We start from the raw sequence: 24575 nt of genomic DNA, 5'->3' as shown, positions 1-24575 counted from the left end.
GTGGGGGTAGCAATATCGGGAAATTCACGGATGCCAATTCTGATCTTTTAGACGGAAGAAGTAACGATTTCTGCAGCGATCCAACTTGGAAGGCGTAGTGATGAACTGGCGGGGCTCATCTCCATGGGGCTTTGTGTTAACGCTTACTCACGAAATAAAAGTTGAGAAAAGGAAGGGTGCCAAGGAGGATTTCCATTTACCCCAAAATAGCTGAAGCACCACACTAGCTGTAATAATTTGCCTAAAAACTTCTGGTAGCTAATAAGGCTGTAATTTTTGATTAATACCCTGGAAAAATGAAACATGGTAACGTTAGTATAGCGTGTTCCAATATGTCAAAAACATCGTTATGTCATGCTGGGATACGGTGATAACTCATTCTGGGATACTTTAATAACTTACTGGAATAATGGGAAAAGGGAGGAGGCTGAAAGGAGAAGGCTGGTAGGAGACCCAGAGGATGACCGTTCGCTGCACGCTGTGGCCTCTGCTTTTGCTTTATGTTGGCAACATCCCAACAGCAAAAATGTTTTAAAAAAAGAAAAAAAGCATTGGAATAGGAACAATAGAATAATTCTGCAGCTGCTGGCGGGGTGTTTGCGCCACGTGGGAGAAAGCAGAGAGATGCAGATCTGAAAACCTGAGACTCGGGTTTGAAGCTGAGCAGAAAAGGTAATTCCTCTGGCGGCCGTAATGATGCTTCCATCTCTAAAAGTCTTCTTTCCATGAGAAAATGTGTGTAAAAGTGACTATTTTCAGATATTCAAACCTTTTAAGAGCTATATACGGTGGGAAAGCTGCACCAAATTCCACAGTCTTAGAGGAATGTGGACTTTCCTCTTCAGAGCGCATCCCTTCCTCCCCCTTTACGTGTGTGAGAACAGAAGAACAAGGCATAATTTTAGAAAGAATTTTTAAGTACAGTTGCCTTTACGTGACCTAAGAAAAAGCTACATTCATCTCCAAGAGCGTGTAGGAATTCGTGCGCACCCTCTTGAAAGAGTTTGATTGGGAAGCTGGAGTGCGCATCTTGAAATACTATTTCCATGTCTCTTTTTTGACTCAAACCATTGATCCTCCTGGCCCCAGCATTGAAAGCAAAGTGCGTGATACGCCGCAAAATCTAGCAAAGACTTTTCAAAGTTACCCTTTCTCCTCCCGTGGAGCCTGAAGCTGCGCACAGCTGAAAATGTTAAGCTCGGAAGAGGAAAACGTAATGGATGTGAACAATTTCTGCTTAATTAGTAGTTTGGAGGATTAGAGGTACCGTATAAATAATAAGAAGGTGTTAAAAACTCACACCGGTTAAGTTGTTTGGTAATGCTGGAGGGGGCTGCACGGTCTCTTCTGGTCTGTATGGACCAGCGTAAGGGGCTCGTTGTGGCACATCGGTGGTGTTTATCTTGGCGCACTGTGATGGGAGTGTTACTGTTCAGGTGATGCGCTAGAGTTTTGACCGGCACAAATGTTAAACTTTACAGATTCCTGCATTATTCAAAAAAAAACAACCAAAAAACCAACCAGCAATTACAAGTGACAAGACATGAAGATAGAGCTTTTACCTGTGAATTTATATTTTAACAAACATACCGGCAGGAATGCAAAGGGTTCCAGCAAATTCACCTTCATCTTAACTGCGGATCAGATTAAATTTGACCCTTATGTGTCGACAAGGCAAAAAAAAAAGGCATTTTGTTTTATCGCGAAGGGAGAGAAAGAAGGTTCTTCATTTTCTTTAATCTTTGCCCATGACAGTTGTGGATTATAACAAAGACATGAAAGGGAACAAAAAAGCTTTTTAATGTAGTTTCGGGTTGTTTTCTTCCCTTTGCATTTTTAATACAAAATGGAGCAGCAAAAATCAAACAAAAATATGTTAAATTTTATGCATCTCACCGATGCCCTCGTAGATCACATTAAAGCACAACACTAGCAAGTAAAGGCACTTTGAGACTCCAGGGACTGTTCATTTTCTTTCTCGCCTTCGAAAAGTGACTGTCATTTAAAGAGTGCTGCCGTTTCTGCAAATACCTCATGCAACAATTTTCTTTCATTTCTCCCTGGCTTCGCTTTGCTTACAGAGTACGGAGAAATTGCTCCCAAGCAAAGGGCCAGTTTGAGATCCACGCGCTATTTACGTCGCAAACCGATCTCGCCGAACTCCCCCAAACCAGATATTGTGTGGATTTTAAGAGTGTCCCTTGTGTTAAAAGTGCGTTTTCGCCTGCCCGTATTCCTACGTGTAGGAATCCTCTCGTGCGCTTCACTGGCTGACTTCCTGTAAGGCATTTTAGTTTGTTTACACCTCAGTTCTCCTCGTAAAAAAAATAGCTAAAACCTGCCTAAATGTTTAGGATCTACTGTCAACAGATGGAACAGAAGAGCTGAGTGTCGCTCTTCTTCGTTGGTGAAGAACAGAATGCCTAAGAATAGCTCTTAATCCCAAATCATAATACAAATCATGCTGATAGCCCAGAATATTTTTTTGAGTTCATTCATCAACACCAAAAAAAGAAGGTTTGTTGCAAGGCTTAGTTTTCAGGGAAAAGGATGGATACGACACCGTGCTTTGCCTTCTCGAATCTTACTGGTATCTCAGTCGCGGATACCAAGGAAATCAAACCAGCTAAGAGACCCAGGCTTACAGACGCGGGATTCTTTGGATGAAAGACTTATTTTTTGCGAAGGAAAACACAACCCTTCCTCATGGTGCAACTGTTGTTGTTATTTTTCATGTACAAGTGCCCGAAGAAACCTTGCCCCCACACGAGTTAACCCTCTTGGTACATTAATAGCATTTTCTCGGATGTCAGAAAGCATCTCGAGTCACGGCTGTTCATTTTTTATTCATTTGTCCATATGTCTTACACTTAATTTTCTGCTACACTACTTTACTTTTCCTGAGTTTGGCTGCATTTGTAACATCCATAACAAATGTATGTGATACGCATAGGGATTTTTGTTGTTGTTCCGCATCCCTACCGACACGGCGTGCACCGAGCTTGCAATGCACCACGGGACTTGTAAAGGTTCACATCTCCGCAGGAGGCAAGACCTATTTCAAAGCATGCTCAAATGACGGTCTTGGCTTAAAAAAAAGCCCTGCGCACGTCGTTATAATGCACGCAGGACATAGCTCACGGGAGAAATCAGCCAGCAGGCATAATAGATGATGAGATGACATCTTAAAAACAACTGTAAATATGGATTTGCTGTTCGGCTCCTGAACTACATTAAAATGAAAGCACTTAACAGGTTCTCATTATAAATTCTCTTTGCTCCGTTAAGCACTTTCCCTAGTGCTTTAGAAGTTAAATGTGTCCGGAATCAGCCTGAGTACCTATAAATAAATAGACACCACCAGAATAGTGAGAGGCATCATCGTCATCCAGCTGCAGCAACCTGTTTTGATGCCATGACCTTCGCTGGTTCACAGGAGGGTCATGTTCTCCCTGTGTCACATGATGAGCCCACCCAAAGAGGACTCCAGGGTAGGTCTGTGTTGACTTCTCAGGATGATTTGCCAAGGACACAGCCTGTGAGAAGACGAGGAGGTCCAGTTGCTGAAGGACGCTGCTGGAGCCCACACCACAGCAAAGGCAAAGGTCCAGGTATGGCCACCTAACCGAACGTTTGGAAGATGACTGGAGCCCTGGTTTGTCATCCAAAGAGCTAGAACATGCCCTCAACGGTCGTAAGAGATTCAACGGTGAGAGTGGATTAAAAATCACAGGTCAGGTTGTATTGGTTTGAAATGTAGATGTGTAGGACCCCACTCTGTCCCTCCTCCCTCACATCTCTGTGAAGCAGGTGGGCGGAACTGTGCTCCTCGGGGACAATTTTCAATCAAATATAGGAAATAATTTAAGCAGGTCTACGTATGAACATATCTTCATTATTTGTGCTACGGTAGTGCCCAGAGGGTCGAGACGAGATCGGGGTTTCGTTGTCTAGTTAACGTAGAAACATACAGCGAGACTCTACTTCAAAGAGCTCATAGGAAAATACAGAAAATAGGGGGGAAAAAAAGAAGTTAATACTGTAGGGGCTGAAGACACACAAAAAATGGTGATTTGTCCATCATTTTGTGAGAAGTTTGTGACATACTGCAGATGTGAAGCCAAGTTCCCACTGTTCTCTATACTCCCTCACAAAACAAATGTGTTTTGTCTAAAGAGGGCTTCAACGCTCAGGTGGGAATTTTTCCAGGCCAAAAGTTTCAGATTTTGATGCCCCAGTCAGCAATCTACCTTACTCTTCCGGATCCTAAACACAAGGAATTGATTTTCAGGAGATCCTAGTACTCCCGATGCTTAAAAAACGTATCTAGTTGACTTCGTTTAAACAGTGGATGAAGCCTTTGGGGCATGGAAAAAATGTGCCAAAACGGACCTTTTGTGCTTTCCATTCATAAAGAAGCTACTACGCCCGTCCTCTATAATGATGGAAAATGCATTCTTGAATTTTACAGCTTTTGGTAGGTTGAACTTAATTGGACAAAGTTCTTCTCTGTTCCTACAGATTGTTCAGTTTACCAGAAAATGTAAATACATGCTAATTCTGTTGCGTTAGAGAAAGGATGATTCGCTGGTAGGTCTCTTATTTTATTGAAAGCAATACGTGAGCCCTTTATTACCCATTTTAGCCTTTCTGGTAGTGACTCTTTCCAAATTGCCTGATACATTTTATGAAATAATATCACAGAAATGCTGTCCTCATCCACTCCTGAAAGGCAGCTATTGCTGATGTACCAAGTGCCTGGAAGGAATAAAATAAAATTGTTTTTCTCCGGCTGGCAACACGGGAGAAACTCACTTGGAGAAGTTCACCATGGTGAACCACCATTAAATTTGCTAATACGATTTAAAGATATTTAGTTTTTTTAAAATGTGGATAACATTTCCCTAGATTCTGGTAAAACCTGCATCTAAGCTTTGCTCTCCAGGGCAGGCGTATGTTGTCCAAGAGGTGGAACACATCGATTATTGTTTCTTTTGACGGAGTTGAATCTGCTGGCTGTTAGGTGCCCAGTGGCTATTTGTAAAATCATCCGATTCCCTCGGAGCTGTCTCACGCAGCAGGATCTCCAGCGGGAACTCCACCTGCTTTGGGCTCGTTCGTTGTGGCCCTGTAAGCTACATCCGATGGGGATGGAAGTGCTTTTCTCCCCTGATTTCTGAATTCAATAACCCTTGTCTGCAGACTTTGTACTGCAATTTGACATTTGTCCTATTGATAGATTACCTTTTCCTGGCAATAAACTACTGTTACTAGGTCTAGGAATGGGCACTGGTGCTATTGATTGCTGGGTGTAATGTTTTCACAACGCCAGGCAGGAGCAAAGGAGGCCTTTCTCTGCTTGCTTTTGGAGATAATGGTGACTGACGGCTTTTCTGCCCTTTAGAGGGTCGTTCGGCATCGGTGGCACTGGAAGGACGCGTGGGGCAGAGACATAATTCTCTTGAAGACCTTTTCTCTTTTAAAAGGGCTTTTCCTGCAGGAGTTACTCCACTTAGAACAAAATATGGGATTTGTGTTTCCGCTCTTTTTGTTGCTAATAAAGAGGAGTCGGTATGTTTTTGGTGCGGCAAAGAGTGAGAGCAAGGGAGAGGACAGAAGTGTGCTGTGTCAGCAGCTGCCTTGGAACTGCCTCCGCGGCTCGGCATCAAAGCCAGGTTCCTGCTCTCATCACATTTGTGTGAGCACGTGTTAATTATCACAGAATGACTTAGGTTGGAAGGGATCTCTCAAGTCACGGGGTCCGAGTCTTTGTTCAAGCAAGGCCAGCTTTGAAGATGGCTCCGGGTCACACCAGCGTCATCAGCAGCTGACTTCTGAGGGCCTCCAGGGATGGGTGTTCCACAGCCTCTCTGGGCTCCCGCCTCAGCGCTTGGCAACCCTCGTATTTCTTTTTTTCCAAATAGCTAATAGGAATTTCTCTTACTACAACTTCCACCTGTTCCTTTTACTGCAGGATGTTGTCAAACCCCGTCTTGTTTGACAAGATGTCTTTGTTTTCCACCTTGTCTACCGGGAGGCCATGGCTCCTCATGATGGATACCTTACTACTGGCTCTGCCATCCCAAGGGTAGACTCCTGTAGCCCGTGGTTAAAAACAGCTTAGTTATGGGGGAAAAAAGCGCAAAAGATGGGAACTTTCTTCCTCGGCAAGCTTTGGAACGTTATTATACTGTACTCAGACGCTGAAGCTCAAGTAGAGTAAAAGGGATCAGATCCTCAACAAGTTGCTACTTCACGTTTTGTTAGAGTCAAGAAAGGCACTGACAAAGGCATTGTGAGAAGATTATTGAATGTATAGTGTATCTTTACTGCTATTTTACAAGTAAATATTTATAGTTAATGTTTATTGAGTGCATATAGTAAGTATGTGTGGAAGAAATTCAGGTGTTTTTCAGTGGAAGGCAGTAGCTCCGAGTGGTACGATGGGATGAGCAACGTTTTTGTGATGCTCAGGAGATCCCGTCTTAGCTTTGGCTCTCCCGGGGTACCGGTCCGTAGAGCACTCTGCAGGCCCCTCCTCTCAGGTAGTTGCTAAAGTGGGAAATGAGAAGAGGACTTGAGAAGGAATTTTTATTTGAGACGGAAAGGAGCTGATCAGGAAAATCAGCTGAGTGCGCCTCCCTCTTTCCAACTCTGTTGTTTAAGGTGAGGAGCTTTCCTCGGGTTGTAGTTCACATCTACTTGTCAAACGTTTATTTTCTATTTATAGCTTAAAGAGAAAATTAAATCAGACATGAAGACTCAACATTTGTCGAAAGACCCCATGTAGTGCCTCTAGAACGTCACAATTTTAGCCTTTTAAAGAAGAAAATAGCTGTGGTAGCTGGAATGAGTTGCTGTTTGTTGATTATTTTCTTTCCGGTAACAACATCTGTCAGTAGAAGAAATTGATTTTGTTCATACTTGGTTTGAACTTCTTGCACTTTTCCTTTTTTTTTTTTTATTTAAGTTGAACTGCAGAACACAACTTTATTTCCACAGCATGTTCCACACCGACACTGACATGGGGAATTCTTGGCTGATGCTCTAATTAGAGCTGAATTCTCAGCTTCTTCAAAGGCAAGAAGAGATTTCTTCTGCCAGAAAAAAAAGCGCATCGTTCTCCTTCTCCTGCTCCAGAATAGCAAATACAAACGGTAACATCATCGTTAGAGAGCTGTGTTCCTCGCTGCGGTGAATAGGAGTCGGTGGAGAAAAAAATCAGGATTTACCTCTGAATTCTTGCAGTTGCACTGCAATCTCTAAAGCCCCATTTCTTTGTTTATTTGCCTTATTGCTGCCAGGAGCGCTAACGACCCTTCTGTTCCATTACCTGCCGCACTATTAGTAGGTTTGCACTAAAAAAAACTTCCCTCATTTGAACCCCCGCTCCACTCAGTGGCATTTAAGCAAAAAAAGAGCACCAGAATGACCCCCGTAAGTATTATTAATACTCAGCGCGGTTCAAAAAGCAGCTCTCTGCCACATGATAATATTAATGCTTTTCTCATTTTTTCACTGTATTGGACTAAACCGAACTCTGCTACTGTGTTCAAACGCCGTACCGTGGCAAATTGCCTTTTCCCCTCTTATCTAAGAGGAGACTCAAGCAATTATTTATTGCTCCAGTTAGCAGCAGCTCAAATTAACCACCTGAATTTTTCATGTTTTTAACAGAAGGCTACAGATCGCGTCCTCATCCCAAGCTTAGCTCATTTTTGCAAAGGTAACCTCACCCAACCTAGTTATAAACATAAATCATACGTCACTCTGCTCAATTTATAAAATTTGGTGGACCATACATTGTGCTATATGGGCAGTGGTAATGAAGTATGTGCTAAATAGTCTCCGTTTTTAAATTTTCCGTGAACTTATCACATCTTTTCCACCTAATTTATCATTTTCTGCGAGTATATTTTTCATGATCGAATTAATAGTAGATCACTCCTTTTGCTTATTCGTTATTGGGAATACACAGTGTGTTTTGATTAGACGTGACGGTTCGATGGGGCTTTGGGGGTTTTGGCGGTAATTTCTAGAATCAGGTTTCTCGAGTAATGGTTCACATTTGAAAAAATCAGTGTTGAGGGTGATGTTCTTTTCTGACCAATGTCTCGTTATTTAAAATTTAAGCCAAGTAAAGTCCAGACATCTGTGCTGTGGCCATAACCAGTGGAGATATGCACCGATACTTGGAGGCTGATTCATCTTCCCCTTCTTAAATACCTCCCTTAGCGTGGGATGAATTGTCCTTCAGAGTCTGGGTGATGGCAATCCCAGGCACAAACACAGGTTGGGAGGAGAATGGCTTGGGAGCAGCCCTGAGGAGAAGGACTTGGGGATGTTGGTGGATGAGAAGCTCAACATGAGCTGGCAGCGTGCGCTTGCAGCCCAGAAACCCCCCGCAGCCTGGGCTGCATCAAAAGAAGTGTGGCCAGCAGGGCGAGGGAGGTGATTCTACCCCTCTGCCCCGCTCTTGTGAGACCCCACCTGGAGTACTGTGTCCAGCTCTGGAGCTCTCAGCACAAGAAGGACACGGAGCTGTTGGAGCGGGGCCAGAGGAGGCCCCGGAGATGCTGGGAGGGCTGGAGCCCCTCTGCTGGGAGGACAGGCTGAGAGAGCTGGGGGGGTTCAGCCTGGAGAAGAGAAGGCTCCGCGGAGACCTTCCAGCCCCTGCCAGTCCCTCAAGGGGCTCCAGGAAAGCTGGGGAGGGACTCTGGAGCAGGGAGGGGAGCCATGGGACCAGGGGGAAGGGTTTTAAACTGGAAGAGGGGCAATTTAAATGAGATATTGGGAAGAAATTTTTCACTCTGAGGGTGGTGAGCCCCTGGCCCAGGTTGCCCAGAGAAGCTGTGGCTGCCCCATCCCTGGAGGGGTTCAAGGCCAGGTTGGCCGGGGCTTGGAGCAACCTGTTGTGGTGGGAGGTGTCCCTGCCCAGGGCAGGGGGTGGCACTGGGTGGCCTTTAAATGTCCCTTCCAGCCCAAACCATTCTGTGCTTCTATGATTCGGTCAGTATAGGGACAGCCCTTAAAAACTAAACCACAGGCCTGATTTATGGAAAGCAATCGGATGAATACGCTGTCCCATCTCTAAATGTCCCCTTCAGGATAGTCACCACCTTCACTGCTGGTAACAGCGAATGCCTGGTACGTCTCAAAGTCCTAAAAATTCCTCTTTTGGTATTCTTCCCTCTATTAACCAAAGTCTGCCCTAGTGAATGGTCTGCGTTAACCCCTCGCCAGGCATCTTTCAAAGCTCCTAAATAGACACAACAGCCCGGGCACGGGTAGAAGCAAGAGATGGAGTCAATCTAGATTCTGCATATGAATTTCTTTGGCAGAAACTACCGAACGTGACGTTCTTAAACCCTCAGCTAAATAACGACTTTGTGTCTCAACAAATAAATCTTCGCGTGGAATCTGGAGAGTTGCAACACTTAGTTAAATTAGAAATTAAAAGTAGTATGCTAATACACAGTGGAAAATGAAAATACATGCTACATCTCTGTGAATGCGAAGTCATTTCCTTATGAGTAATGATATTACAGCGAGTACCAACGGAATTAATAACTGTACAATACTTAGCGCAGGGAGTTATTAATGCACCCGTCATTCATTTGGCAATTTTTAAAGTTTGGCTCTTTTGCAATAGAAGCCCAGAAGTCACCTGAATATTAAACAAATATGTCAGTGTTTCTGCTGGACGTAAAATTAAGTACAAAATATGTGGGTGGAAAGGATATTAGTAACAATATGCAATAAGTACTTAAAGATTATTTACTCATTTCGGATTCGGTGTAATAGTATTAATCATGCTGAGCTGATTTGGTGCTAATGTAGATGAAATAGGTAATTCTGCAGCGGGTCTTTTGCAATGTCACGTTAATAAATGCCTCTTCACACGCGAGCGTTAGTTATTTTTCAGTAAAGGACTTTGAGGAGGCAGTTCCCATCTTTGGCAAGTGTATGAGCACCCGCTATTTTCAGCCGCAATTTTCTTCTGTACAAATAAAAAATTAACAGCTAAAAAAAGCAAACAAACTGGGGATGGAGCAACTCACGTGGAAAAAAAATCAGGAAAATGGATTGCCTTGTTTTTCTCGGGAAACGGCAGCAAAAAGCAACGTGGAACTGACCTGCTCGTTTCACTTTGTTTTCATTTAGGGACATATTTAGAGTAAACCAGGCCACGCAAAGCAGCGCACCCAGAAATTAATTCCCGTCTGCTATTTGTTGCCTGCCCCATCCTTCATATTTACAACGTAGCGTGAGGAGTTCTCAGTGAGATAAAAGGTGGTAAAACGGATATTACCGATGAAATTCTGGCGTCGAGAAATTAAAGAAGGGAGGCTTTTTGCTCAGCGTCCAAGAAAATTGATTATCGGGGTGCGTGAACTGCTCCGGGCTGGGTTGAGGAGCAGGAGGGCTGGACGCCCGCGGCTCATGGTGTGGATTTCAGGATCCCGCGGCTGGTGACCCTCAACCATCTCTTCCCCCACGGGCCCCGGGATGGCGGCGTGTCCTCAGGAGGGGCTGTGCGGGGCTGGATCGCCGTGTCCCCGGCTCCATCCGGCAGGGTGATACTGGTACCCGCAGCATCCCTCGCCGCCCTTTAGCCCTACACGTAGCCCCGTGTCTGAGGCTTCCTCTGCTCCGAGCGATGGGTCAGGAGGTCCGGCGGATGCACAGAGTTGGTTTTAGCGCTTTTTTGCAGACAAAACTGCAGGTTATTGCAAGAACTTCAGCTCACCGCTGATGAAGGTCGCACCCGCAGACTGAGATAAATGAAGCCTTTGGAAAGGAGACAAATACGATGGGCAGCAGTTGTGCTCATCGCTTACGTTGCACGGGCGTTTGCTTAACTTTATGTTATTTTTTCTTGCTTTTCAGGAAAGCGCTCGTCCATTCTGTACCCCAGATCTGCCTTTTAACAGTGTGTGCTTTGTTTTGCCTTCTTTTTTTCCCTCCTGCAGAGCCAAGTTCGCATTACGTGATTTCCCTAAAGGCCTTTAACAACGCGGGCGAAGGGGTGCCTCTGTACGAAAGCGCGACCACCAGGTCGATGACAGGTGAGCTGGTTCACGATCTGCTCCCCATCACTCACCGTTCGCTTTGCAAAGGTGCACATCAGGCACAGCGTTTTGGTCAAGGCCCTGGAAGAAAAGAGCTCCGCAACCTCCGGGTCCCCGCTAGAATAAATCAGCTTCATTTGCTGCTTTATTGTAACTACACAGATAGAATGAATTATTTACCCTTTCCAGAAATCGGCTGTAGAAATTTAATGGGATGCTCACAACTGCTTGCTCTTTGGTGCGGGTTGGCTTGGGAGAAGCATGACTCCCAAACAATTTAAATATTTAAAGATCCAGGCCGGATAGTGGTGAATAACTTCGCTGAATTAAGCCCAGATGAATTTTATTTTTTTTTTCTTCGTTTTTAAAGCAGTTTAAATGAAAACGAATTAGTTAAATACCACACGGTCATCATGCACATTTACAGAAGCACGTAGAGGGCTTGCAAAAGGTGAAGGAATATACTGATAGATTTTCCTGGCAGGGTAAAGCTGGCAGAAGGGATTACCCAGCGGTAACGGAGCTTTTAGGCAACTGTTTTTCTCTGATGCGTTGCTGGGACCCTAGCAAAGTTATAAAATCAGAATTATTCTTGTGCGGCACTGTCTTTCGGCCTGCCTCGTGGTTTTCCCGCGACCACTGGTGTGTGGGTGGGACTGACGAAAGATTAAAAGAACACAGAACTGAGGAAAAAAAAAAAAAACCCAAAACCCCGATGTTTTTCCTCTGGAGTGACACCATCCTTTGGCGAAGGTTTTTTTTCTCGCGTTCCACCCATGGTGTTCAGAGCTGCCTGGAAGGGGAGCTGTGTCACTGAGAGCAAACCCGATCACCGACGCTGGCTTGGGTGGACCACGAGGAAGAAATCACCCAAATGGCGCTTCTGTGGCTCCACGAGGAAAAACAGCTTTTATCCGTATGGTTTTGTGAAGTATTCCCATAAGAAATCTTGGAAAGTCAGAAGGAGAAAGATGAAAAAAAAAAAAAGAGATTAATTACACAATCAAGGGCAACCGTAACAAGCTGCATTAGATATAATAAGTGTCAGGAAACTTCTGGCTCAAAATTGTTAATCTTCCTTCTTGCGTGGAGTCTATAGAGGTCATTCTGGCTGAGTGTGTCTTGTAAAATCTTTTTCCAGTGAGTTTGCTTCAGGATCCATATATATTTTTTAAGTTTTTTGTTCCCTGTCGATTGTATTTAAAAATTACCCGGCTGGCCGGTGGGATTTGATTTTATGTCTGCGTATAATCTCTCGTAAACGAAACAATATCCAGGTGTGAAAAAGGTAATTCAGACTTGGGCTCTCTTTCGGTGAACTGATGATCATCTGCGAGAAACCCACCTCGGTGGAGACTTCCATGCCCGGAGCTTCCCACCACCTACGGGATGCAGCCTCTGAAAGGAGCCGGTGGCCTGCATCATTCCTGGAGGAACATCTCAAAAAAGGCTTTTAGCAAAGCACGGGAACTGCGTTCCCCAAGCAGCGGCCGAGCTGACGCACCCTAGACACCAAAAAAACCCCAAAACTCTGGGTTTGCGTGTCCCTTTGGTGTATAAACAGACATATTTCGGTGTCTGCTTGTGTGGATACGATGTGCAAAATAAAGTTCTGTAAGCGCAATATTCGCGAAACAACCCCAAAGAGGGCAAGAAACTGTTTCCCGTCAGGAGATTGCAATTGCCGAGTGACAGATGTCTGCGCGTAAATCATAGCAAATGAAACTGTGGTGGGAAGTGGAGGGCAGTATTTAGGGCCCTATTTTCAACCGCCGCCGGATTATAGACGTTTCCCTCTTCCTCAGGTCAGTGGTGACATTCAGAAACTAAATTATCTTGATTGATCGCGTCTGACAGTTTATTCTGCTAAACCCAGCTTTTTCCCATAATCTCCTCTACAGCAGGACTTTAGTTTTCAGTATGGGAAAGACAGGAGAAAGGAAGCGCGGTATTTGTTAAAATGCCAGCTCGGCTCCAGGTACATTGACTGCCGTCATTACTTTGTAAAAAAAAAAATCCAAACCAAGAGGCAAGCTCACCATTCAAAGTTTACGGCCAGTTCTTTTGGAAAACTTTGGTTCAGGAAAAGAAACTGTCAACTTTCCACTTGCAGAAGCTCGATTCACCAGGATGGGGCAAAAAAGAGATTCACCTGCCTGTCCCTCTGCATGTGGATCGTGTGTTGGGGTTTTGGATCACTGCAACAGCAACCAGGTTGCTTCATTTCCTTCAACGCTCGTATTCAAACTCCTTACGAAGCAGCTTTTGATGAACGAAGACAACAGAAGGAGCAGGTGGAACCTAATGGCTGATCATACATTTCAAACGTCCTCCTCTCCTCTGTTTTCGCTTCTGAAGGCTGTGGCCTCCCAAAGTTCTGAATAATGAATTACAAAACCATAAAACCAGGGGGTGATCAAAGGGTGTCAAGAGCTGGAATTGGACATGGAGCAGACAAACTGTGGCAACTCTCAGTGAGGAAGTATTAGAGTCATCTATGCTTTGATTAATTAATTAGCACATTATTTTAAGGGAAAAAAAAAAAACCAAGCAACCTTTTGGCGTGCTTTTGCTGCACTTCACACACGGCGTTTTGAAATTGTGTTCAGAAAAATCACAACTGGTAAATAACGAGTCTGTAAGTATAGTTGTATAAGACAGGCCAGAAGCTGACCGGGTGCTTCAACAAGGACCAGGATATTTAAACCAAGTAGAAACGGTCTCTGGTTCCCGCGTGGATGCTGTCACCGTGCAGCCCCAAAGGGAAGAGACAGCAGGTATCTCAGTAATTAAGCTGTCCAGAATTTGCTCGTGACATTGCACAGCCCATGGTGCTCAGCATCTTCTCCCCAAAGACCCCCCTGGTCACAGACACGTGGGACAAGAGGAAAGGGCCTCCAGTTGCGCCAGGGGAGGTTTAAATTAGATATTAGGGAAAATTTTGACACTGAAAGGGTTGTCACACATCGAACAGGCTGCCTGGGGAAGTGCTGGAGTCGCCATCCCTGGAGATACTTAAAAGATGGGTAGATGTAGCGCTTAGAGATACGGTTTAGTGATGGGTTTTGTCAGTGTTGGGTTGGTGGTTGGACTCGATGATCTGAAAGGTCCCTTCCAGCTTAGGTGATTCCGTGATTCTATGGGAGAGGAACTGTGCTTGTTCCTCGAGAAGGAAGCCCACTTGAAGATAAATCCACGTCTCCACGCCTGGACGTGCCCATTTATCACGCTGATGGTATTACACCGACAATTGCAAGATCTTCGCTTAAGCAGTGAAATTGTTATCTTCTGTTTTGCTTAACAAACATTTAAGCAGATGCGGAATATGTTCCTTTCAAGAGCCCAAAACAACAAAAGGGGCTGCCGAGAGAGAGAAAAGCATAGGTACCTCCTGCACGTCTGAGACCATGTCGTGTCTATAAATCAGGTTGGAAGATGACGCACTCTCCACTTTGTAGGTGTTTCCAAGAGTGTATCAGTTAAGTGATTCTGTGTTTTGAAGAAAATGTAAATCGTTTTAAGGAGAGGCCGTGCGCTGACTTCATCTCGTGTGAGGAAAACGCGGCGTACCTGGAAGTGTTTAAACAAGTTGTGCAAAATAGCACTTTGCGCTGGTTAGTTTTGTTGTAGTGATGTAACTGAAAATGTTGCTGGTGCGTTCTCATTTTGCATTAATGCCTTTCTTTCTGTTCCCCTCATGTTCCTCCTCCTCATTAATGCCATGCATTTAACCCATTGTGATGTGTGCCCCTTGGTGGCTGTTTGGTTTTTTTTTGGTTTGTTTTCTTTTGTTGTTTTTCTGTTTAACTTACCTTATTCATTTATTTTGGAATGCTCATTTGGTGATGTATGGACCCAGACCCCATTGATCCATTAGAAGTTGATTTTTATCCTTTGCTTGATGATTTCCCTACCTCAGTCCCAGATATCTCCACCCCCATGCTCCCACCAGTAGGTGTCCAGGCTGTTACACTTACGCATGACGCAGTGAGGGTCATCTGGGCAGACAACTCTGTCCCAAAGAACCAAAAGACTACGGAGGTTCGCTTCTACACGGTCCGATGGAGAACGAGCTATTCGACAAGCGCTAAGTACAAGGTGAAATTTTAACACGTTACGAATTTATGAGCGATTTCATCTGTTCGTATTTGATTTGGAAAGGCTCTGAATTGGCTTTTATGAACAACCCTCCACCAAAAGTCCCGTTCCAGCCAAAGGGCGACCTGCCTAACTGCTGCTTCCTAGAAATCCATGCGTTCAATTGGATGAAAATGCTGTATTTTAATTCCAGGTGATCTTTAGTCTTTAGCAATCAGATATAAATTAGTCACAGATTTGGTAGCACAACAGCGTAGCACGAATGGGAAGAAATACCAGTTGCACCCAACAAAGTATGGCAATTCCACCCGCCCGTATTACGTATTCCCAAACAGCAAAAAATGAAGGTTAGTTTATGAGAAAACTCAATTTGAACGGAGGTGACAGCGCCGTGCTACGTTCTCTATGAGCATTTCTTTTCATGTCCCAATGAAAGCAGTACCAAGACCCGTGCGGTGCCGCAGAGATACGGTGGGACAGGGAATGGGAAGGAACAAGCCCAGCCTTTAGGCTTTTTTTGTTTGCTTGTTTTTGAACAAGAAGCTGCTTTTCCCCGCTATCGTCAGCTTTGTATATTGCATCTCGTATAACATCTCCGCCTTCCCCGTGATGAGCATGTCCTTCCTCCCGTGCCCTACCATAATAGTTGTTATCGCTTGCCTAAAGGATCGTATTGATCCATAGGGAGTTGTTTGCGATGGAAGGATTTTTATACTATGTTTTGGTTTTTACTGTTCTCTGTCGTAACAAAAGCAGCCTCGTACAAGTCATTTTAACAAGGGCTGAGGAACAGGCCGTGCTTTATCCCACTGAGGGTCCTCCAATTAGAGCCTGAGTGATGTGTCAGAATATAGGTTGGCCTTTCTAAACCCCAGAGGCTGGCTCTCAACTTCTCCCAGGTTTGGGGTACACCTGTCCTACAGACTCTAATCTCAAGATCTTTCCCAGATAGTTTTTGGAAGGAATGATGGCGGAGAAGCCTTCAATCCCTTTTCCGAGCGTGACTTTTCAGCTCGTCTCCATCAGAATTTGGCTTGCTGGCACGCGGCTGAGTCCATGTGCTGCCGTGAGCTATCGATTTCATAGAATCGGTTGGAAGGGACCTTAAAGACCATCTAGTTCCAACCCCCCTGCCCTGGGCAGGGACACCTCCCACTGGATCAGGATGCTCAGAGCCCCATCCAGCCTGGCCTTAAAGACTTCCAGGGATGGGGCTTCCACCACCTCTCTGGGCAACCTGGTCCAGTGTCACACCACCCTCATGGGGAAGAACTTCTTCCTAACGTCCAGTCTGAATTGACCCATCTCTAGTTTTAATGCATTCCCTCTAGTCCTACCATTACCCGACATCCTAAAAAGTCCCTCCCCAGCTTTCTTGTAGGCCCCCTTAAGATACTGGTAGGCTATGCAGCTGTGACAAGCTCTTAGGTAATTAAGAGGTGCCAAAACGATGCATTGTAATATTTTGCATGCCCTACCTTGATGCGAATCCTGTTTCGAGATGGATTTCCCTGCCCAACAAAACGAGGACTGTAGCACAGGGAAGCGCAGCGAGTCCCAGTTTCAGCTCTGGGGATGAAATCAAGGCTCCAGAAAAGGCAACTTTGTGTTTTGCTGCTCACAGTCAATCATACCGTTTTCTCTAGTTTCCTAATGCATGTCCTGAGCGGAATGCAGAGGAAAATGGTGGGTGACCAACAAAAATGATCAAAAATAGCCCTATTAATGTGCTGTTCTGGAGAAGAACATCCTGCTTGGAGGTGTCGAGCTCGTTGGCCTTCTGCTAACATGAGCGGATGGACATCTCTCGCAGAGCCACCACGAAGGGCTCCAGGAGCCATCAAGGAGCAGGAGACTGAGGAGGAGAGGAGCAAGAGTGAAATTACCTTTTTTTTCACCACCATCACTAGTTTGGCCAGTCTTGGGGGGTGGCACATAAAGAGCCGGTCGGGTTCATTTATTCCAGTTCAATCACCCAGAAGCGGAAACAATAGAAGAACTTTCAAGAGGGTCTGCTTTCTTGAAATAACCACATTTTTTAAGGAAACAAGATCAAACCCATTATGTTATTCTTTGAAAACAGTGGGGGAAGGCTCACAAATAGTTTCCCAAAGCGCTTGCCCTGTGCGTTGGCATTGAATTTCCAAGTCTTTTGAGGTTTTCCCATTGAAGCCTCCCGTTGCTTCAAAAATGTGTACCAAATCTAATATAATGGAGGCTTGAGCCTTTCCCGTTGAAGTGGGAAGCGTATAAATTTAACTTCGCCCTGCCAACTTCACTTTGTACAGGCCGTCCCGAACGGGCATGGCGTGGCATCGCTAAAGGTACTTGCTCCGGTTACACCCCCTTCATCTCAACGTGGAATTAACTTCGAGGATGTTTGCGACTGTTGAAATGCTAATGTTTAGTATGGAGCGAAACAGTCGAAGAAAAACCCTCAGCTGGAGACAAATAACTTTCTTTTCACACAAAAGAACCCCCTGTCTTTATGTTCCGCTAAAGACTGGTTTGTCCAGGAGTAGGTTCAAAGCCTGTTGGTTTTTCCAGCTGTGTTTTTCCTGATCAGGTGTAATATCTGAGCACTTCCGTAGTACGAGTTATCAGATTTAGTTGCCCTCAGTCATGCTGAGGAGTATTTTACGCCATAAATCATTTCATTTCTTCCAACATCTTTTCTGGGGGAGAAAATTATTATTCCCTAAATTGAAATCCAGCCTTTAGCCAAAGAATAACTTGTGTAAAGTCAAGGAGGTAGATTTTGCCGTCTTTGGCAAGCGAGTAGTTTGGCCGTGTAGTTCGTGAACACGTAGTTTATAAGGGCTGTTTTTGCTTCTCCCTTTTTATAGAGGGAGATTCTCTGCTGGAGTAAAGCCCTAGTACAGACAAATTGCAAAACCTGCTATATTTCCAAGAACTAGGAGTTTGAATTGAGCATGAAGATGATAAAATTCGGTATTGTATTAAGTCTTCCTATCAAGTAGCATGCAAAGCATCTGCCAGAGCGCTCGTCATAAAGCAGTTCAGTGTGTAGGCATGTAGAGCCCGTGCATTAATGTCTCTGCAAAATACATTTCTCCCGCTCCCCCTTGAATATTAGTGCTTCGTTCTGTGCTGTGCTGCAAATCTGACGTCCCGTTTTTAGTAAAGGTGGATTTCTTTTTGAATCGTCTGATGATTGGCGTCAGAATGGCATTACCGACGCGTGCCAGCGAGAGGCCTCCTTGTGGGCCGCTTCCCAGATGTGAACATGGAGGTAGTCTTCTGGTGGGAAGTCATATCGCCTTGTCCTTACTCAGTCAATTTTAGATTTATGGGTCTACAAACGTGCAAAAATACACAGCCCCTTTAACTCACTGTAAGGCGTTGATGCTGGAGGATTGCACGCTGTGGCTCGAAAAGCGTGGGAATTGATTTTATTCAGTTGGCACCAATTTGTCCGACAATTTTCTTCTCACTTGTCTCCTTTGATGCTAGTGCAGTTTGGCTGGAATTGTTCCTTACTGCAGGCAGAGGTAAAAAGCTAAATCAGCCCAAAATAAACGAACGGTTTAATATTCACATCGACATCAGTATGTTTAGTTGGTCATAACTTATCACAGTGAGGCAAATCAATAATAGGTTTCAAATATAATCTAATATATATAAACACGTTGTATTTAACCAAGCAGAAGTGTGTTTTATGAATACAAAAATGCATTTTTATGCAGAGGTCATGTTTCGGTCTCTACCATAAATATGTGTTGTTTTGATCTCTACCATAAATACATGTTAACCCCAGGAACTGGGAAGCCTTAGAACCATTCTAGAGGTAAAAATGCTTTCTGAGCCTCCACTAAAAATCAGTGGATATTAAAAACATTCTTTTTTAGAAGGAACCCATCGAAGAAGCTGGAAATGAGTGTCTAAGTTATGGAAATGTTCTTATTTTTCATCCTCATATGGGCATAGATGAAGGACGTAGCGCCTAGCTTCCAATTTACATCTGAAAAAAAAAGCATGGCAAATTGCTTTGTCTGGGAAAAGAGAAAGAGAAAGCATCACAATAATTGATTTAACTGCCTAAATTACAGGCAGCAAGTTCAGTATCATATTTATGGTACTAAAAATACTCCCACTAAGGTACGCGGTAGCAATAGAGCTTTTTGGCTTGAAAAAGGAGTCCATTGTTAACTGTGTTTTGCTTGGCTGCCAGCAAAAAGAGTGGCTTTAAAGACTTTCTTCGCTCTGTCTCTTTGCAGTCAGCAGATACGACCGCCCTGAGTCACACAGTGACCGGTCTGAAGCCCAACACCATGTACGAGTTCTCCGTCATGGTCACCAAAGGTCGGCGGTCCAGCACCTGGAGCATGACCGCGCACGCCACCACCTATGAAGCAGGTACGGCAAGAGCTGCTGGAAAGGCTTTCTTTGGGTTTTTATTTGTCATCAAAAGCCTTGTTCGAGTTCATCCGACTGCGTACGTGCAAAATGAGCTGTATTTCTTGGCTTTTTTTCATGGGTAGCAAAGCAGAGCGGTCGTTCTACTGAGCTCTGGTGTCGCTGCAAGAAGGGAGGAGATGGTAGTGCGTGTGTGTAATATTTTGCCCCGTAATGTAATGAATATCTGTGACTTTTAATGCTAATGCCTTAAAATGGTTTTCACTTTTCAAAGAAACCCAAGATCAGGTGAGAACAATTATTCTGTTATTATTCGATAATGATTTTGCTACTTTAAAATTTTGACTGATGAAGTTTTGCGTGGTTTTGTCTCAAGTTCATGAGTTCCCATCTTACCTGCTTAGTAAAAAAGCCTCCATGACTGCTTCTATCTATCACAAATCCTTCTTGACTCGAGGTCTTGACCCATAGTTCTGCTCCTAATACTATGTGGACATATTTTAAGCTCTTTGCCGTGCACTGTGTTGGGGACCAACGCATCTGTCCAGCCAAGACCTACAGTCAGAGATACAGCGATCTCTGTAGATACAGAGATACAGCGATCTCTGACAGGGAAGCCGCCTGTGCAAAATTAGAGACAGCTGTATTTCATTTCCAGCAAACAGCCGTTGTTAAGATTAACAACATGCTTATAATAAACAGGTACACTTTGAAGACTTAATTTAGCTGCTCTTCTCAAGCCCTTGAGTGCTATTTTCCAAGCAGATGCTATGACCTGAAAGATACTTCAGCTTCTCCAGGGGATGGACTAAATGCAGTTTTGATAACAGACGGTGGATACAGATGATATGGAACCCGAGTTCAGTGGGATAGAAGTATTTGAAAAGGGATGGAGACATAGCGATCTCTGCAGAAAACAACATCCTCTCCAGAGTTTCGTTGTTTTTTTCTCTTTTGTGTGCCTTCAATTAACCGCAGTAGGGAAATCGCGTGCCTGGGCTTTACCTCCAGTTATCCCGTAGGCATTAATGCAAGCACATACCCTGATCCCTTGGCTGTCTTTAAACAAGGGTAGGGTCTTCCGTTAAATTTGTGTTTCTTTTAGAATAATAGCCCCCCCCCCCCCCCTTTCTGAAAATCCCAAGTAGATTTGCTTTTAAACAACTCCACTGAACTGCATGAGGCTGGGTACCGCAGAACTACTAGATTTTCCACAGCCTTTATGGTTGCCTAGATATCTTGCTTATAGTCCGTGGATAAGAACGTCTATGGTTTGGCTTAAAAATATTTTTCTTCTTCGTCTCTTGTAGGCAGCAATGTACATTTGGCCACCGGTGTAGGGTAGTACCTGCTATGTTTTCCTGAGGGTGACTGCTGGCCTTGAAAACGCTCCAGGTGCCGTTACAAATCAGTGTCTACCAGCAGATACCAAATGAAGTCTGCTGGTAAATATTGATTTGTTGGGTTTGTTTTTTTTTTTTTTTTAATGAAAACCACAGTACACGCCAGTTAATTAACAAAGGGAAAATAAGAGGGAATATATGTGTCCTTAGATTTTCCCATGTGATTGCAGTGCAATTATCTGAGCTTGATGGAGCAGCTCTGTTAATTAAGGGCATCCTGCGCTGCTGATCTTTATTGCCTATTCTGTACCCATTCCGCATGTTGAATTTCCCGTAATGATATTAAACAATGTACATATCAGCATCGATACAGAATTCGCTGGAGATTACGACCAAGGCGAGGGAGAGTTGTTACGCCCGTAATTCAAAAGCGAGTCTCAGAGCCAAGTTCCGTCCCCAGATCTGCCTACACAAGTCTTCCTGATACGCGGGGTGTTAATGAGTGCTGAGGGAAACATCTAAAGCTTTGATTTGTCTCATGATATCTTAACGCTCACAATCTGCTGAAAGCAGAGCTCGACTTCAGCCGCTCAGCGGGGCTCACGTGGTGATCACCAGCGTGGGAAGCCTGCGTTACAGAAATTACAAGCTCTATGAGTTTAACCTCACAAAAGACAGAAAGTCTAGGAAGCGAAAGGGTTAGTTCCTGAAAATGTCTCAAAAAGGTTAATATCAAAGAACGGGAAATAGTGTTTAAGGTAAAGATGCTGTTTGCGTACAGGCAAGCGGGTGCATTTTGGTAGAAATACAGTCATTTATGTGAAGTTGGAGAATATTGCGGAATAAGCTTAGCAAAAACAAGGAGAAGGAAAATTCTACTTTGAAAATCAAGTTTGATTCATTTATGAAAAGGGTTATCTCTTGCAGTTCCCTGAAACGGCAAGGCAGTCCAAGATGTTTGTTCTTGTGCTTCGAACTGATGGACCAGTGTCCCAGGCTGGCTGTAAGCTGGGTGGCTTTTAAATGCAACACAACCCTCTCAAGACACCATCATCGTCATCATCATAATAATAATAATATAATAATAATAGCATCGATAATGACAATAATGCATGTTTCCCTCTGTGTAACGTGTGAGCTCATGTCCTGCTGGGCATTGCCAAGGATTAAGAGTCTTCTCAGAGATCTTTTCCCCCTGCGGAGGCTGCACCTCAAGGGCTGTGTCCAGTTTTGGGCCCCTCACCACAAGAAAGACCTTGAGGGGCTGGAGCGTGTCCAGAGAAGGGCAACGGAGCTGGTGAGGGGTCTGGAGCACAAGTCTGGTGAGGAGCGGCTGAGGGAGCTGGGGGTGTTCAGCCTGGAGAAAAGGAGGCTGAGGGGAGACCTTCTCGCTCTCTGCAGCTCCCTGAAAGGAGGGGGTAGCCAGGGGGGGTCGGTCTCTGCTGCCAAGGAACAGGCGATGGGACGAGAGGAAAAGGCCTCAAGTTGCCGCAGGGGAGGTTTAGGATGGATATTAGGAGAAATGTCTTCCCTGAAAGGGTTATCAAGCATTGGAAGAGGCTGCCCAGGGCAGTGGTGGAGTCCCCATCCCTGGAGGTATTTAAAAGCCGGGCAGACGTGGTGCTGAGGGTCGTGGGTCAGTGGTGGTTTTGTCAGTGTCAGGTTGGTGGTTGGACTCGATGATATGAAAAGTCCCTTCCGACCTCGACAATTGTATGATTCTGACTCTATGATCGTTCAGTTTGTATTGTGGCCTCCTGAGGCTAAGAAAGATGCTTCCAGCGAGGAGCAGCTAATGTGTGTGACCAGACTAAAGTGAAATGCTGGGAGTCCCATTGGTGCTGGCGCTGGACGTGCCAGACCGAACATGTTCCAGCACATGTAGCAAAGAGATAATCCACCACCAATCTGCCACAGAGAGCATCAGCTGGCAAGTAGTCACCTCCTCCGTAATCATAGAATGGTTTGGGTTGGAAGGGACTTTTAAAGATCATCCTGTTCCAACCCCCAAATGTAACAATGGTAAAGAAACTTTTGTTTTCTGTCTACGGATTTCTTGGTTGCTTCCTGGATCCCACTTTTGAAAAGTTCAAGTGCTGCAAATACCCTGAGACCATCTGCTCTGTGTTCCTTGTGACCAGTGCGGCAGCTGGCGCTTCCCTTCCTTCTTGTTTGAGATCACTGAATGTTCATCACCCTGAAGATTTGTGTCTGTACTTTAGATTGGGCTGGTTTAGCTCAGCATGATCCAACAGATTTTTAAAGCTTTACCTCCTAAAGTGACTTTGGAGCAGTTCTTTGAACAGTCGAGAAAGTTGTTTCGTGGCCATAAGGGTGGGACACAGATGATGGGATGCTCATGCGCTGTGTTCTCCATGCTGTGGTGGTATCTATACGCTCTAAGTCATCGACAGCCTGTATCAAAACCAAGTAAACGAACAATGAGCTCAGTGCCCATATATTACTCCTCGCTCTTAACTATTTTTTAATAATTGCCCATTTTTAACTTTCTCCTCCACAGCCTTAGGATGTGACTCGAAAATACCTGAGGCGCTGAGTGAGGCCTCCTGGCCAGCGTTGGTAAAGCAGGGTGCAAAGCAGACACTGCAGGCTCGGAAGTCCAACCTTCCGTCCGTAATGCAGAGGAGATAGAAAAGCTAAGAATTCCCTGTCGTGTCTAAAATTTCCCAAGATGAGCATACATTTAATGAATATACACAATTATATTTCTTTTATAGCGGTGCGTACCTGCAAATGTTCCTAATAGAGAAGCCACAATTTTATTACTGTTATTAAATGTATAGGGTTCCCGGAGAATATTAGATGTTCTTGGATGCCTCGGTGGTTGTTTAGCTGGAAGGACCAATATTAACAGTAGGAGGATAAATCCTCACGTATCCACACGTGGTGTTTGGTACAATTGCCGCTATTAAAATATCACTTCGAGACAAATCATATGTTACATGTTTGAAATGCATCTAAGGACACTCGTGCTTGAAAGGATCTAAGGCAGCGGTAAATGCCTCCCGAGTAGTTCGTGCCTGCTACGGCGCGTTCGGAATTCAAAAGAAGGTGAATAACTGCTGGTTGCAATTATTTTCACTATTTTCAGCTCCAACCTCTGCTCCCAAGGATTTGACAGTCATTACACGGGAAGGGAAGCCCCGGGCCGTCATTGTCAGCTGGCAGCCACCGTTGGATGCCAATGGAAAAATTACTGGTAAACATTTACATTATCCTGTATTTTCCATTTATTTACCATTCAGATCATTTGCCGCTTCCTCTCCCTCGGTGGATTTTGTTTTTTTCTTGGGCACTGTTTGATCTGACGGTATTTTCTTTTCTCTTACTTCCACCAGCCAACTTGGTCTAGGATTCAAGGCAACGTTAGGAATGCTGCAAGATGTAGAACTCAGGGGATGGAAATCTCTTCTTTTTTAAGGCTAAGAGCAGTAATATAAGTTTAAAAACGCAGCACTCTTAAGCAGAGGTTTCCTGGTACGTGCTGCTCAATGATAATTAGAAATGACTAATACTAAGTACTTTGTTTGGCAATAATGCAATACATAATATACATAATGATAGGTTGCTCAGTGCAGCACATAATGGGAGAATTTATTGGTAGATATTTAACTTCGCAGTAACACTTTAAGGCAATGATGATCAGGGGAAAAAAAAACCCTTA

General features: G+C 44.5%; 1 protein-coding gene across 1 annotated transcript in view; it reads left to right on the top strand.

The window, feature by feature from the left end:
* Window positions 1-24575, top strand: part of LOC128901974 (netrin receptor DCC) — a 583836-nt gene that overhangs the window by 505320 nt on the left and 53941 nt on the right. Inside the window, exons 16-19 of the mRNA XM_054184191.1 lie at window positions 10974-11069; window positions 14932-15170; window positions 19409-19547; window positions 24003-24110. Coding sequence (XP_054040166.1) covers window positions 10974-11069; window positions 14932-15170; window positions 19409-19547; window positions 24003-24110 — 582 coding nt within the window. The remainder of the gene's footprint in view (window positions 1-10973; window positions 11070-14931; window positions 15171-19408; window positions 19548-24002; window positions 24111-24575) is intronic.

The sequence above is a fragment of the Rissa tridactyla genome, chromosome W (genome assembly GCF_028500815.1).
Source record: "Rissa tridactyla isolate bRisTri1 chromosome W, bRisTri1.patW.cur.20221130, whole genome shotgun sequence".
Classification (NCBI taxonomy): Eukaryota; Metazoa; Chordata; class Aves; order Charadriiformes; family Laridae; genus Rissa; species Rissa tridactyla.
This window is presented reverse-complemented; position numbering and strand designations above follow the sequence as displayed.